Source organism: Sprattus sprattus, assembly GCF_963457725.1.
Source record: "Sprattus sprattus genome assembly, chromosome: 20".
Taxonomy (NCBI): Eukaryota; Metazoa; Chordata; class Actinopteri; order Clupeiformes; family Clupeidae; genus Sprattus; species Sprattus sprattus.
Window position 1 is genome coordinate 15,890,576 of NC_137918.1, and position 13,239 is coordinate 15,903,814.

A 13,239-nucleotide genomic window follows, 5' to 3' on the forward strand; every position below is an offset into this window, starting at 1 on the left:
CAGTCAGAAGCATTGAAGACAGGACATGGCTACTGAGCCGAGCTTCGGTGAGGGAAAATCAATAATATACTATAATATAATACACTCCAGTTAAAATAGTTAGTGCATCCAGTCAACCTTCCATATTTTATTCAACTTTTAACATTACACTGGTGAAATGTTTTGCATGGGACCAGCATTGTATATTGCATTTGTTGAACAAAGTATGTTGGCCTATTGTGTGTTAGTTATCTATAACCATGTTGGCGTTTCGTTCTCAGCATGTAACAATATATTGTCAAAAGCAGCCGTGCCCTTGCAGCGTATTCACAAAAGTGCTGCTCTTGCCCGAAAGTCCTGGATATTTTTGATTTATACCATATATCCAGTGGTGTTGTCCAGGGTATACGCAGGTATACGGAGTATACCCACTTATTTTTCAGTCAGCATTGCGTATACCCACTTCTCAAAACAGGGCGTTTATCCTGTGCTGTATGGGCTGCTTAAAGAAATTGCAAAACTAAGAGTATACCAACTTCTCCAGGGACCACTACACCACTGCGTATATCCTCCTATATTTGCTTGGCAGCGCCACACTTATGGAACAGCCTCCCTGACCACCTAAGGGCAACGCAGACGCTGGACTCGTTTAAAGCTGAACTTTTTTATTCAGGAAGGCATTTTTGGCCTTGGGTTAAATGTTATGCTTTATTTTTAATTTTATTGTATTATATAGTTAGTTTCTAATATGTAGGCACTCTGAGATTCTTTTGAATGAAAAGTGCGTTAAAAATAAAATGAATTATTATTATTTATTATTATTATCCTGTTATTTAAGTATTTTGAACAGCCGTCTTTGTTTTACTGCTCAAACAGGGACATGTGTGAGGTGCAGTCAGAGGGTATACGGAGACGGCCAGGCCTGCCAGGCCATGGGAAAGCTCTACCATGGCAGCTGCTTCACCTGCAGTGCCTGCTGTAAGTGGACATTCCTTTAAGCCTCGTTTACATGGACCCTAGATTGTCAATCTGATACAGATAGCTAAAACAGATAGCCCTATCATTTAGACGAGCACGCTCTATCCGCACTCTCTATCCGCAACGATCGAAGTCTGGGGTAAAAAGTGAGATTAGATTCAACGTTTAGGCTCTGGGCTCTGTTAAGCGCCTAGAGGCAATTGTATTGTTATGGCGCTATATAAATAAAATTGAATTGAATTGAATTGAATTGAATTGAACTTTATTGTCATTGCACAGAGTACAAGTACTGAGACAACGAAATGCAGTTTAGCATCCAACCAGAAGTGCAAAATAGCAATAAAAGTACAGTACAGAGTATGTGCAAACAGCAGCTAAAACAACACAATTGTTTTGTACAGTAGTAAGTCTATTTGGAACAAGCGTCCAAGAGATTGTACTTCCTACAACTACAACAACACATTTATTTAATACAATGATTCATCCATCTGAGAAAGAGCCGAGACATTTTGCTCCCTAAATCTTCTATTTGAGAAAAGCAGTCCAGCATTTAGTTTTTGCACTCATTCAGTCTTTTACTTCCCGTTCCTTTAAGGCCAAAGGCTACAGGAACAGCCTTTCTACAGTGTGTCTGGGAGACTATTCTGCAAAGATCACTTCATGGTGGGTAAAATAAAACCTTTCTAGGTATCTCGGTAGGAACTTCGGATGATTTATTACGGCATCTCACATGACTGGTGTTTTCACAGTACTCTGAGGCCCATCAATCATCAGAGACCTGTAATTCATGTGGCTTTCTAATTAAGGATACGGTAAGTCTCTTCCCATATGACGTATTTAGCCAATGGATGAATGAGCGTTGGTCTAACATTTTGTATACTTTAGCAACAGAATATTGAACGTATATCTTCAGCAGAAATGTATATCGTGTGTTGAGATTGTTTGTTTTTCCAATTTTGGTTTAACCTGTAGATTAAGATACATTTTAAGCATTTCAGGTTTTATCCAAAGTGACCTACAGAACATATTTTTTAATTATAACATTAAAACCTTTATCTCTGATCAAGCTATTATTCTATGGACAGTTGGCTGGACTTTATATGGTGTGACCTTTAACCCCTGTGACCTTTAACCCCTTTGCTGTGGGCAGGTCCTCCAGGCCATGGGAAGGTGCTACCACCCAGCCTGCTTCTGCTGCATCGTCTGTCACCAGAGTCTGGAGGGGGCACGATTCTGCCTGGACTCAGCAAGCAGGGTGTACTGCCTCAGAGACTACCAGAGGTACACACACACACTCAAACGTTAACACATACACACACAAATGCACACACACACACACACTCAGAAAGACAAACACACACACACACACACACACACACACACACACACACACACACACAAACACACACATACACACTCACACACACACACAGAAAGACACACACACAAACAGAAAGACACACACACACACACAAACAGAAAGACACACACACACACACACACACAGAAAGACACACACACACACACACACACACACACACACACACACTCTCACACACACACAAACAGAAAGACACACACACACAGAAAGACACACACACACACACACAGAAAGACACACACACACACACACAGAAAGACACACACACACAGAAAGACACACACACACACACATACACACACTCACACACACGCACACAGAAAGACACACACACACACACACACACACACACACACACACACACTCACACACACACACACACACACACACACACACACACACACAGAAAGACACACACACACACATACAAACACACACACACACACACACACACACACACAGAAAGACACACACACACACTCACACACACACAGAAAGACACACACACACACACACACACACACACACAGGAAGACACCCACACACACGAACACACAGAGAAAACCAGTCGCTCAGCCTTACGCTATTGTTGGTGACACACCCTAACTCTAAACCAAACATCACAAATTCCCTTGATGACAGTGGATACAATGCAGTTTGGAAAATGAAAGCATTTATCAAAACCTACAGTCATTCATCTTTACAAGCAATTCATTTAACGCCTCCTAATTTCAAATGTTGACAAAGAAAGCCTATTGTTTACAAGAAACTTAAAGGTACAGACATGGAATTCTGGCAAAAAGGTTGTTGATATTTGAGCTCAGCATCTAATCAAATTACACCGCTCCCTGTCTTGTTCATAAATCAATTTGTTGACTGGCTGGAATAATGTAAGGCGCAGTCTGAGCCACACTGGTTGTTTCCTGTTTAGAGAGCAAGGACTGTGTACAAACACAGGAGTGTTTTTGAGCGTGCACACACACAGAACGGACCACTACACTTTAGTGGTCCGTTCTGTGTGTGTGCAGTGTGTGTGCAGGCTCAAAATTTAGAAAAATTATAGATTGAGATGGATTGATAATTGATATAATTGAGAACCCCTGGTTAAATGTGCTCTTGGTCACATCAATTTGAAAGCTGGACCAAAGTGTTTGATTTAATTAAATTACAACTAGGCCCAATACAAAGATAAGCTGTAAGTGCAGTGTGGAGTCTGGACAGTCTTTTTCTCTCAACGCCTCAATAGGTAGATCTTGCCTTCACCAAGGCAAAGGTCAGTGACCTTGGGCCTAAAAAGTTTGGGGACCACTGCATTAAAGGATCATGAGGGGCAATTTGTTGAAATTGACAAAGAGTGTGTTGGATTCGAGTCATGGACTATACCTTTAAATCAGAGCCCACTTTCATTTCCTCATCTCCCTTGAAATCCCCCTTACAAACACTAATATAGGGAAAATAGTTTTTAAGTTTTTTGCTTCCCATAAATGGACCACTATTCAAGTGGATTTGAAACTAACAAAGTATTTGTCTGTCCGCCAATTTAAGAGCCTTTTAGATGCTAAGGATGTGCCTCAATGCTGTTGATTTTAATGATTCTCTGATTTATTTATTTTTACTTTATGTTATAAATATTTTTTTTAATCTGAATTTTTTTAATGTGTTTTGCTTATTTATTTTGTTATGGTTTGTTTATGTATTGTTCTTCTGTATTCTGTAGCCTCAGTCAGTGCATTGCTGCAAAAGAGCCCTGTGCTCAGTCAATTCTCCCTGAATAAACAATGATAATGAAATGAATTCCCTCACTCTTTCTCCACCTGTTCCTTCCTTCCTGCTGCAGATATGTAGCCCCAACCTGTGCCACCTGTGCTCTTCCCATCCTGCCCACTCAGGTAAACTCAAACCACATCACAGCACATTTTCTTTCCTAATAACTATCTGTACTACCTACTATTTGTAATTATTATGAAGATATTGTATATTTAAAAAGAATATATTATGTTGTGTACAATATCAGTCTTATTCAAAACAAAATAATTCTTTCAATAATTTTACTTCAATGAAAAAGGTCAAAATTTTGTGAATATTTTGAGTGAAAGACCAAGAGGATAAACAGCAAAGACAATTTTTTTCATAGCCTGTTTTGCCCATATTCACTAAGGGTGCCAATAATTGTGGAGGGCACTGTATCTGTACTACCTACTATTTTTAGTTATTATGAAGATATTGTATATTTTAAAAGAATATATTACGTTGTGTACATTATCAATCTTATGTGTGCTGTTTTTGAAGTAATTGTGCTGACAGTCTGACCATTTGAGTTCTCCTGTCTACAGGGATCACTGGTGACAGAACGCATTGTGTCCATGGGCCGAGACTACCATGTGGATTGTTTGCACTGAGGGGTAAACAAATATAAAATAAACATCATGAATATAATTAAGGAGAGGAAGATCACAATCTTCATGGTCAAATGTAGGCCTAACAAACTACTATGTTCAATGTGGCCAAAAGGCTTGAAGTCTTGAAATGTGAAACTTTAGACTCTTCTATCATGTATAGATTTTCATGTGTCTGTATTTAATCCATATCTGTTAACAATCACCTTGTATGGACTGACCCAGGGGAAAGGAAGGGGAATAGTTCATCAGACACTTGCCATGTCAATGTGACCCTGGTTCTACTACCTCCACACTTAGATTGTCTCACGACAGGTTGTCTCATGGCCTGTGCAAGTGACTGCCAGCGTAGGAAGATGGACTTAATGACATACAGTACCAGTCAAAAGTTTGGACACACCTTTAATTTCTTTGAGAAGTGTTTTCTTTACTTGTATTATTTTCTACATTGTAGATTAATACTGAAGACTTAAACTTACAAAAGAACACATGATGGAATGATGTTCTAAACAAAAAAAGTGATATCTACCATGTCTACCGAATACTAAAAGTAAAGAAAAAACTTCTCCAAAAATGAGAAGGTGTGTCCAAACTTTTGACTGGTACTGTATTATCAACATAGGCTCATAACAGTGAGATAAAAACAAGTTCTAGAAAATGGCAGACCCAAATATGGGCTGATTTGGTCCAAATTAGTGATGAAAATTCTTGTTAGATAAAATATGATCATGTCACTTGTGTGGGTGAGCATGGGGTGGGGAAGAGAGCAGATACAAGAAGTTGAAAAGTTCCATTAAAATGAGCCCTCCCAACTCTGGGTTGAGATGCAGGACAGCAAGTTTAAGAGGGAAAACCCAGAAGGATCAAAATAATGAAGTCATTCCAGACCTTTACAAGGCAGGGGAAATAGCTATCTGCAGGTTGCTATGCTTGATTTTTAAAGGTGGAAGATGGGAGAGAAGATGTATAAAAATACTACTTGCACTTATCTATCATACATACTCAACTATCATAAATATTCTTTTGTCAATAGATCTTAAAGTCCAAAATAAGTTGACATTTGGGTTATGGCTGATGTCCATCTGGGGGTATTTGTGTTTCATTGCCTTGGTAAGGTGGTAAATTCCTGAGAGAGTTGAGAGTTTTGGCCTATTTCAGTTTCTTCATGAACCAGCTCAGTTTGATGTAACCTGCCTGTGGTACAATAAACATCCAATAAACATTAAACTCTGCATTCTCCACTGAACACAACTAATTTCCTCTTATAGAAAAGACTTAAATGTACACGCTAGCAAAGAGGAAGAAAAATATACAACAGTGCATAGCAATTGTGGTGCTAAGGCCTCGAGCATCTGCCTTAATGTTGACGTGTTGTTTACTTTACACACAGCTCCTCCGACTGGTTGCTGTTTGTCAGTGCAGTAACTCATCCCGGAAATTAGTTTTACTGAGAAAAAGAGACAAAAAAGATAAAGTTTAAAATGGCGTCAGATGCGGTCCGACTGTCTTCTTTGAGCGTTTTAGCCCTTGTGAACTTTGTTTTTGTATTCGTGACCGGTGTTGACTTTGTGCGCTTCACCTCCTTCCGAGCCATTTACCACAATATCACAGGGGAGTCGTCGCTATGTCAAGGTAACATTAGAAACACAGTATATTTTAGCTTCAGTAGCATATTTTAGCGTCAACAGATAAACTGTTCCTTTACCATTAGCCTGACGTTACCTTGTCATATATTTAAGGTTATTTGCAAATACGTTGTCAATGTCAATGTTTGTGTTTGGCCTAGCCTAGAAGTTAACATTACTTGTTGGAGTTGAACTAATGTTAACGTTGCACTTTCTTAGCAATACATAAGTTTTCTGCAGCATGTCGTAAGGCTGTTTGTAGAAAGCATGTTTCATTCCGAATTTAAAAGGCACTTTTAAGTTTGTTTCTAGCCTTCTTTCCAGCAAATTCTACTCATGAATTGCTTAGAAAAACGAATCTACAAATGTGCAATGCATTACTTTTTAAATTGATGCACATTTTGATTAAACTACGTGTAAATGTTACTTGCATGGCAGAAGGGAAAAGTTTAAAACTTATAAAAGTGACGCAAAAACATTCAGATGTGTAAAGTTAAAAGTGAATTGACAGGGTAAGTTTTTGAAAGTGACACCGGCCCATCTTGAAAGTGGCGCGATGATGTCATCACGTTACAGCCCGGCTAGCTCAGTCGGTAGAGCATGAGACTCTTAATCTCAGGGTCGTGGGTTCGAGCCCCACGTTGGGCGATACGTTTTTTTAATGCAATGCATGTCAAAATACGTATCGTGAGTAGTTTGGCCTTGTGTGTGTGTAGTTTTCACTGGCATATATTCGTTGAGATGAAATACAGTATTCAAAATGTAGTTAGCATAAAATGACCAACTGAATCCGCCATGTTGCACCGGCATGTCTTCACAGTGGCCCAGAACGGACAAACCAAAACACTGGCTTTTCACATTGTTATGGTATTGGAAATCGACACCGTACACTCGTGTAGATGGAAGGGTATTCAGTTGGTTGCATTTCAACAGCCTCACCACTAGGTGCCACTAAAAACTACACACTGTACTTTTAAGAGAGAAAATATGGATGCCCTATCGTGAAACCAGATAACGTGCCTTGCTGATAAGCACACCGCCTCCACCCCTTTTCTTAGACTGTCTATCCTTGTTTCAGAGTCTGTGCCATGGTCTGTGGCATTGAGGGACACCTCCGTCCTCAAGGCTGTGTCTACAGACCTCATCCTGCTGGCTCTCTTTACTCTGCAGCATAGTGTTTTGGCCTGGGCGCCAGTTAAACAAGCCTGCCAGTCCGTCCTGGGAGTTTTAAACCGGGCTATGTACTGTTCCACAACGGCTCTAGCTCTACAGGTAATTGGCACTGTATTACCACAACCATAGATATGCGTATGTCAGAGTCTTCTTCCATATACAGTACCAGTCAAAAGTTTGGAAACACCTTCTCATTTTGTGAGAAGTTTTTTTCTTTACTTTTATTATTTTCTACATGGTAGATAACACTTTTTTTGTTTAGTAGGCCTACATCATCCCATATGTGTTCTTTCGTAGTTTACATTTTTTCAGTACAATGTAGAAAATAATAAAAGTAAAGAAAACAATTCTCATAAAAATTAAAGGTGTATCCAAACTTTTGACTGGTACTGTACACTGATGACCACGAAAATAACTTTGGGCTGGGATCCATCTTACTGACAAAGTCAAGTCAAAGTAGCTTTATTGCGAATTACTTCACATGTCAAGACATACAAAGTAAAGTAATTGACAATAAAGCTTCTTTGACTTGACTTTGTCAGTAAGATGGATCCCATGGACTTCCCTGATGCTAGTTGTCTTGCCTAAACCATGTATCGTAACATGTATATTTTCCATATTTCAGGTTTTAATGCGTTTCTGGCAGCCTGTGAATGACGCCCCCTGCCTGTGGTCTGTGCGCACTGCACCCTGGGACATATGGGTCCCTTTGATCTGTTTCATTCTTCACTTCCTAGCCTGGGCCATCATCTTCAGTATCCTGCTGATATTCGACTATGGCGAACTACTTGGAATCAAACAGGTAACAACTAATACAGGCTCTGGGCTCTGTAAAGCGCCTAGAGGCAATTGTATTGTTATGGCGCTATGTAAATAGAATTGAATTGAATTGAATTGAATAGATAATCTCAAACCCAGTACCAGATTGAAGTAATGATTATGTAGTAAAGCACTATAGCTGAAAAAGTAAGAATAAAAATATTTACATAATTTAACACATTACAGGTTTGTGCAATGCTAGTGTTGCTGTAAATAGTGCAATGCTAGTGTTTACTGTTTCGATTGGCAGACCTATCACAGGTGTGTGTGTGTGTGTGTGTGTGTGTGTGTGTGTGTGTGTGTGTGTGTGTGTGTGTGTGTGTGTGTGTGTGTGTGTGTGTGTGTGTGTGTGTGTGTGTGTGTGTGTGTGTGTGTGTGTGTGTTCATGCTTTTGTAATGGCCGCCTCTACAAATGTTAGTCATTTTAGTGTCACTTTAATTCTTCATCTGCCTCACACTCTCCTCACACTCTACCATTTTCCCCCAGGTGTATTATGAGTGCTTTGGCATGGGTGACCCCTTGGCCTTGAAATCGGCACGAGCCCAGCGTCTCTATGCCCACCTGCGCCACCCTGTGTGTCTGGAGCTCGGCGTGGTCCTCTGGCTACTGCCCACCTTTCCCCTGGACAGGTTCCTGCTGGCAGGTGATAGTAATTCGTTTTATACCATATATTATGAGATCCAGTCTTAGATTGTCTGTCATGATCCAGGTTTATTCTTGGGCAATGGCGGCCGACCACTGTGAGACAGAGACTCGAAGTTCCACTCGCCCAGCGCTTCACCTTAGCATATCTGCCTATCCCTTGTGAGATAGTGAGTTTTATACACTGATATTAAGGGGTGTTACCATCTATTCAAATAGGCCATGGGGACAAGGCCCCTTTGTCTCGACCTGGGGTGGGGGGGGGGGTATATATATACCAAGTATATTCACCCAGGAAATGCTGACATGCTAGTTAGATACAAATAAGAGTAACATTTATACTAGGTATAAATAACATTGAATTATTGACTATGGCATATCCTTATTAACTATGAATCTCAAATGACCGGTCCCTTCACAGGTTACCTGACGGTCTACCTGGCCCTAGCGCACTCCCTGGACACCCAGGACTGCGCCTATCTCAGTGTGCAGCTGCGCAGCAAGATGCAGCTCTTCTCGTCACCACCAGGGGGCAGTGGTCAGGTTTCTCCGACCACAGCCCACCACCACAACAATAACAATCACAAGCGTGATTAAATATATAGTATATAAAGATGTCATGTGTGGTGGAGAGAAATGGGAAAGGAGACGTACTGAATTAGTCTCCTGACAACAAACAAACAAACAAATACATCACTGGTGTTTACAGCTGCATTTGAACAAAAGAAGAATTGTATAACATTGTGTTGCAGTTACCCTGAATGTTAAACGTAAGGTATTAAGGACAATGAGGTAGAGCATGCTTGCTGCAGCGCTCTGTATTTTTTTGAATGTGTATATTTTGTCATCAGTATCCAAGTTTTATTGTATTTTAATTTGTATTTATACACTTTATGCCAGTTGCTGCAAAGCTTTTTAAGGTGAATGCCCTTTACTGGAGCCTGGGTCAGCAGTCAGAATATGACTTGCCACCCAAAGGGACAAACACTTCAGAGTGGCAAGCTATTTAATGTGGGTTTTGTCTGATTTTCACAACGTTACATCATTGATTTATAGAAGCACTCTTAAGTGCATCTGCAGAAATGTTGCATCAACTGGATTTGTTGGCTTCAGTGTTTTAAAACGGCCACAAGGAATTAGGTTGAATTATTCATACTGATTATTTTGACGACCAAAAGTGCTGCAGATGGACTCCAACTCTAACTCCACCAAGAAGAGAAGACTAAATGTGCTGTATTGAAATGCAGATTAAAGTGTTAAATAATGACACAAAACAAGCTGTGTTTTTGTTGCAAAGACAATCTCTTATATACAGACTAAAGTAATGTTGAAGTGTCTATTACCTAGAGCTTTGGTGGCCTTTTGCAAATCTCAACAACACAGCTTATACACTGGATAGATAGACATATGTTGCTGTCTGGGCTATGAATTGATGCATATGAGGATATACTTAACTACAGCGTCAGATTGAAATAAAATCGCCGTTCACGCAATCTTGTGTTGTCATTTATAGTTGTAATGGCCCTGAAAACTTTGAAAAGTCAGCACATCCCGATAAAATATATGAGATAGATAGACTGCCCTGTGACTGTTGTCATAATAATAATAATAATAATGCATTTTATTTGTATAGCACCCTTTCACATACAAAGATGTCTCAAGGTGCTTAACAGGGTCACAATAGCAATTTAAAACAGTGCATACAAAAATAATACAGAAAAGAAATAAAAATATGCAATTTTTTGGGCCTTACACATCTAATCTCCGGGAGTATAGGCGGGCATAGCCATAGTATAGTATGGTTATCCATAGTATATAGTATGTATAGCCATAGTATAGTATAGTATCTAGGCCTACTATGTCTATGAAGGCGGGTGTGTAGGCTACTCTCACCTCGCGTAAATCGCGCACTGTTCGGTCAACCCCACATTCAGCAGTGAGTGACCCTCTTCACCCTAGCTGTGTGGGAGCGAAGGAGGGAGGGAGCACAGAGATGGGGTTGGTGACTGGCAGACGGGATGTCTAATTTAGACGTCTTTTCTTAGGACGAGCAATATGGTGTGTGCCACTAACTCCCTGAAGGTATTTAATGTAATTATCGGATTAGCGCCGAGAGGCACCGAAGCTGGAAATATTTACTACCAATGGAGTTTCCCGTCTTCACGTTCTGATTCACACCGAGGTCGCACTCATCTGAGTTATATAAATATGAATAAGCTTCGGGTTTGACGACGTCTTTTGAACAGTTAACCATCTGCTCCCAGGCACTGGCAGGACCACATCGTTAACACTTAAGCCGTATGCTACGTATGCCAAGCGCACTTTATCTTTGGAAAAGATGATAATCACTTTGAAGACATCCGCGCCTGCATTACACACGCCAGTCAGAACGAAATAAGATCGCTCAAGGTTTGTACACGTTAACTACATATTATTTCGTCACTGTCATGTAATGGACAATAAATGTCATTGTTTAATCAGTTTTTGATGCACTTGCAGCAGATTAGTCTTATAGAACTCTTTAACCCCATAGTGACCAACGGAATCTTTGGAAAAATGACATATCTTGTACTTTTCCGATTCTCTTCTTGTTAGCCAGCAAAGTACAAAACAATTACAAACTAAGTGGTTTTGATTAAAGTCTACATCAACATTTCTGAGGATAACATAATTGGCATCACTGTAACCACCCAGTTATCTAGCATGAAGGAGATTGTTCATTCAGACCAGACAACTTTACTTTAAATGTTAACAATGGCTTTGCTGTAAACAGAAATTGTGTTGTGAACAGGATGACTGTGTTTCATAATCAAATGAAGGTACACACAATATTTTGGTCCCTCATAGACAAAGAATACTTTGATAAAATAATGTGTCCTTTGCAAGAAGGCCTATGTTGGCTGTATCTCGTGTTTTGCTCTTTTATCTTTGCACAGGCATACAGTACCAGTCAAAAGTTTGGACACACCTTTAATTTTGTATTAAAATGTGTTTTCTTAACTTTCATTATTTTCTACATTGTAGATTAATACTGAAGACATTTAAACTACGAAAGAACACATATGGAATGATGTACAAAACAAAAAAAGTGTTATCTACCATGTAGAAAATAATAAAAGTAAAGGAAAAACTTCCCAAGTAATGAGAAGGTGTGTCCAAACTTTTGACTGGTACTGTACCTGCAGTGGCAATGCTGCATCGCACGGCTGCCAACATTTTTAAAGAGCCTTTGTTTGCTACACTGACAGGACGCAGTGACCTGAGAGGGGAATCAGGCAGACAGCCATCCATCCATCCATCCATCCATCCTCTGTGTGATGTCTGTCTCAGCCTGAGATTGTGACAGAGAAATCCCCCGCACCCATCCATCCATCCATCCATCCAGCCATTCAGCCATCCATCCATCCATCCATCCATCCATCCATCCATCCATCCATCCATCCATCCATCCATCCATCCATCCATCATCCATCCATCCACTGCAGCAGACCCTGCTCCCTCTGTGTGATGTCTGTCTCAGCCTGAGATTTGGACAGAGAAATCCCCCACACACACCCATCCATCCACCCACCCTTCCATCCATCCATCCACCCACCCTTCCATCCATCCATCCATCCATCCATCCATCCATCCATCCATCCATCCACCCACCCTTCCATCCATCCATCCATCCACCCACCCATCCATCCATCCATCCATCCATCCATCCATCCATCCACCCACCCATCCATCCATCCATCCATCCACCCATCCATCCATCCATCCATCCATCCATCCGTCCATCCATCCATCCACCCACTGATCCATCCATCCATCATCCATCCATCCATCCATCCATCCATCCATCCATCCATCCATCCATCCATCCATCCATCCATCCATCCACTGCAGCAGACCCTGCTCCCTCTGTGTGATGTCCGTCTCCTCCCTGCCGGAATGGAAGCAACTCCTGCTGGAGCGAAAGAGGAGAGAGGAGGAGGAGCGCGACAGGAGAGACAAAGAGGAGGAGGACCGGCTCGCCAGCATGCCCGCCTGGAAGCGGGGGATCATCCAGCGACGGAGGGCGAAGCAGGAGGGCGGAGGAGAAAGGGATAAGGAGAGAGGAGGAGAAGGAGGAGGAGGAGGGTACCAGGTATATCTTTTTTTTATATATATCTGCCTTCTCCTAAAGTCCTGGGGCCGTATTCACAAAGAATCTTAGGGCTAAAAGTAGGTCATAAGTGGCGAATTTAGGAGAAACTCCTA

At 40.9% G+C, this 13,239-nt stretch overlaps 2 protein-coding genes across 2 annotated transcripts; both read left to right on the forward strand.

Annotated features, from left to right (window-relative positions):
• Positions 1-25: 25 nt before the first annotated feature.
• Positions 26-4,737, forward strand: limd1b (LIM domains containing 1b; the record flags this gene model as incomplete). Its single annotated transcript, XM_080859193.1, has 7 exons — positions 26-47; positions 856-957; positions 1,553-1,620; positions 1,707-1,769; positions 2,108-2,238; positions 4,176-4,227; positions 4,672-4,737. The coding sequence occupies 7 exons, from the start codon at positions 26-28 to the stop codon at positions 4,735-4,737; spliced, it is 504 nt and encodes a 167-aa protein (XP_080715319.1).
• Positions 4,738-6,215: 1,478 nt separating this feature from the next.
• On the forward strand, positions 6,216-9,591 carry nrm (nurim; the record flags this gene model as incomplete). Its single annotated transcript, XM_080858698.1, has 5 exons — positions 6,216-6,366; positions 7,438-7,631; positions 8,158-8,334; positions 8,839-8,995; positions 9,416-9,591. The coding sequence occupies 5 exons, from the start codon at positions 6,216-6,218 to the stop codon at positions 9,589-9,591; spliced, it is 855 nt and encodes a 284-aa protein (XP_080714824.1).
• Between the last annotated feature and the right edge of the window lie 3,648 nt (positions 9,592-13,239).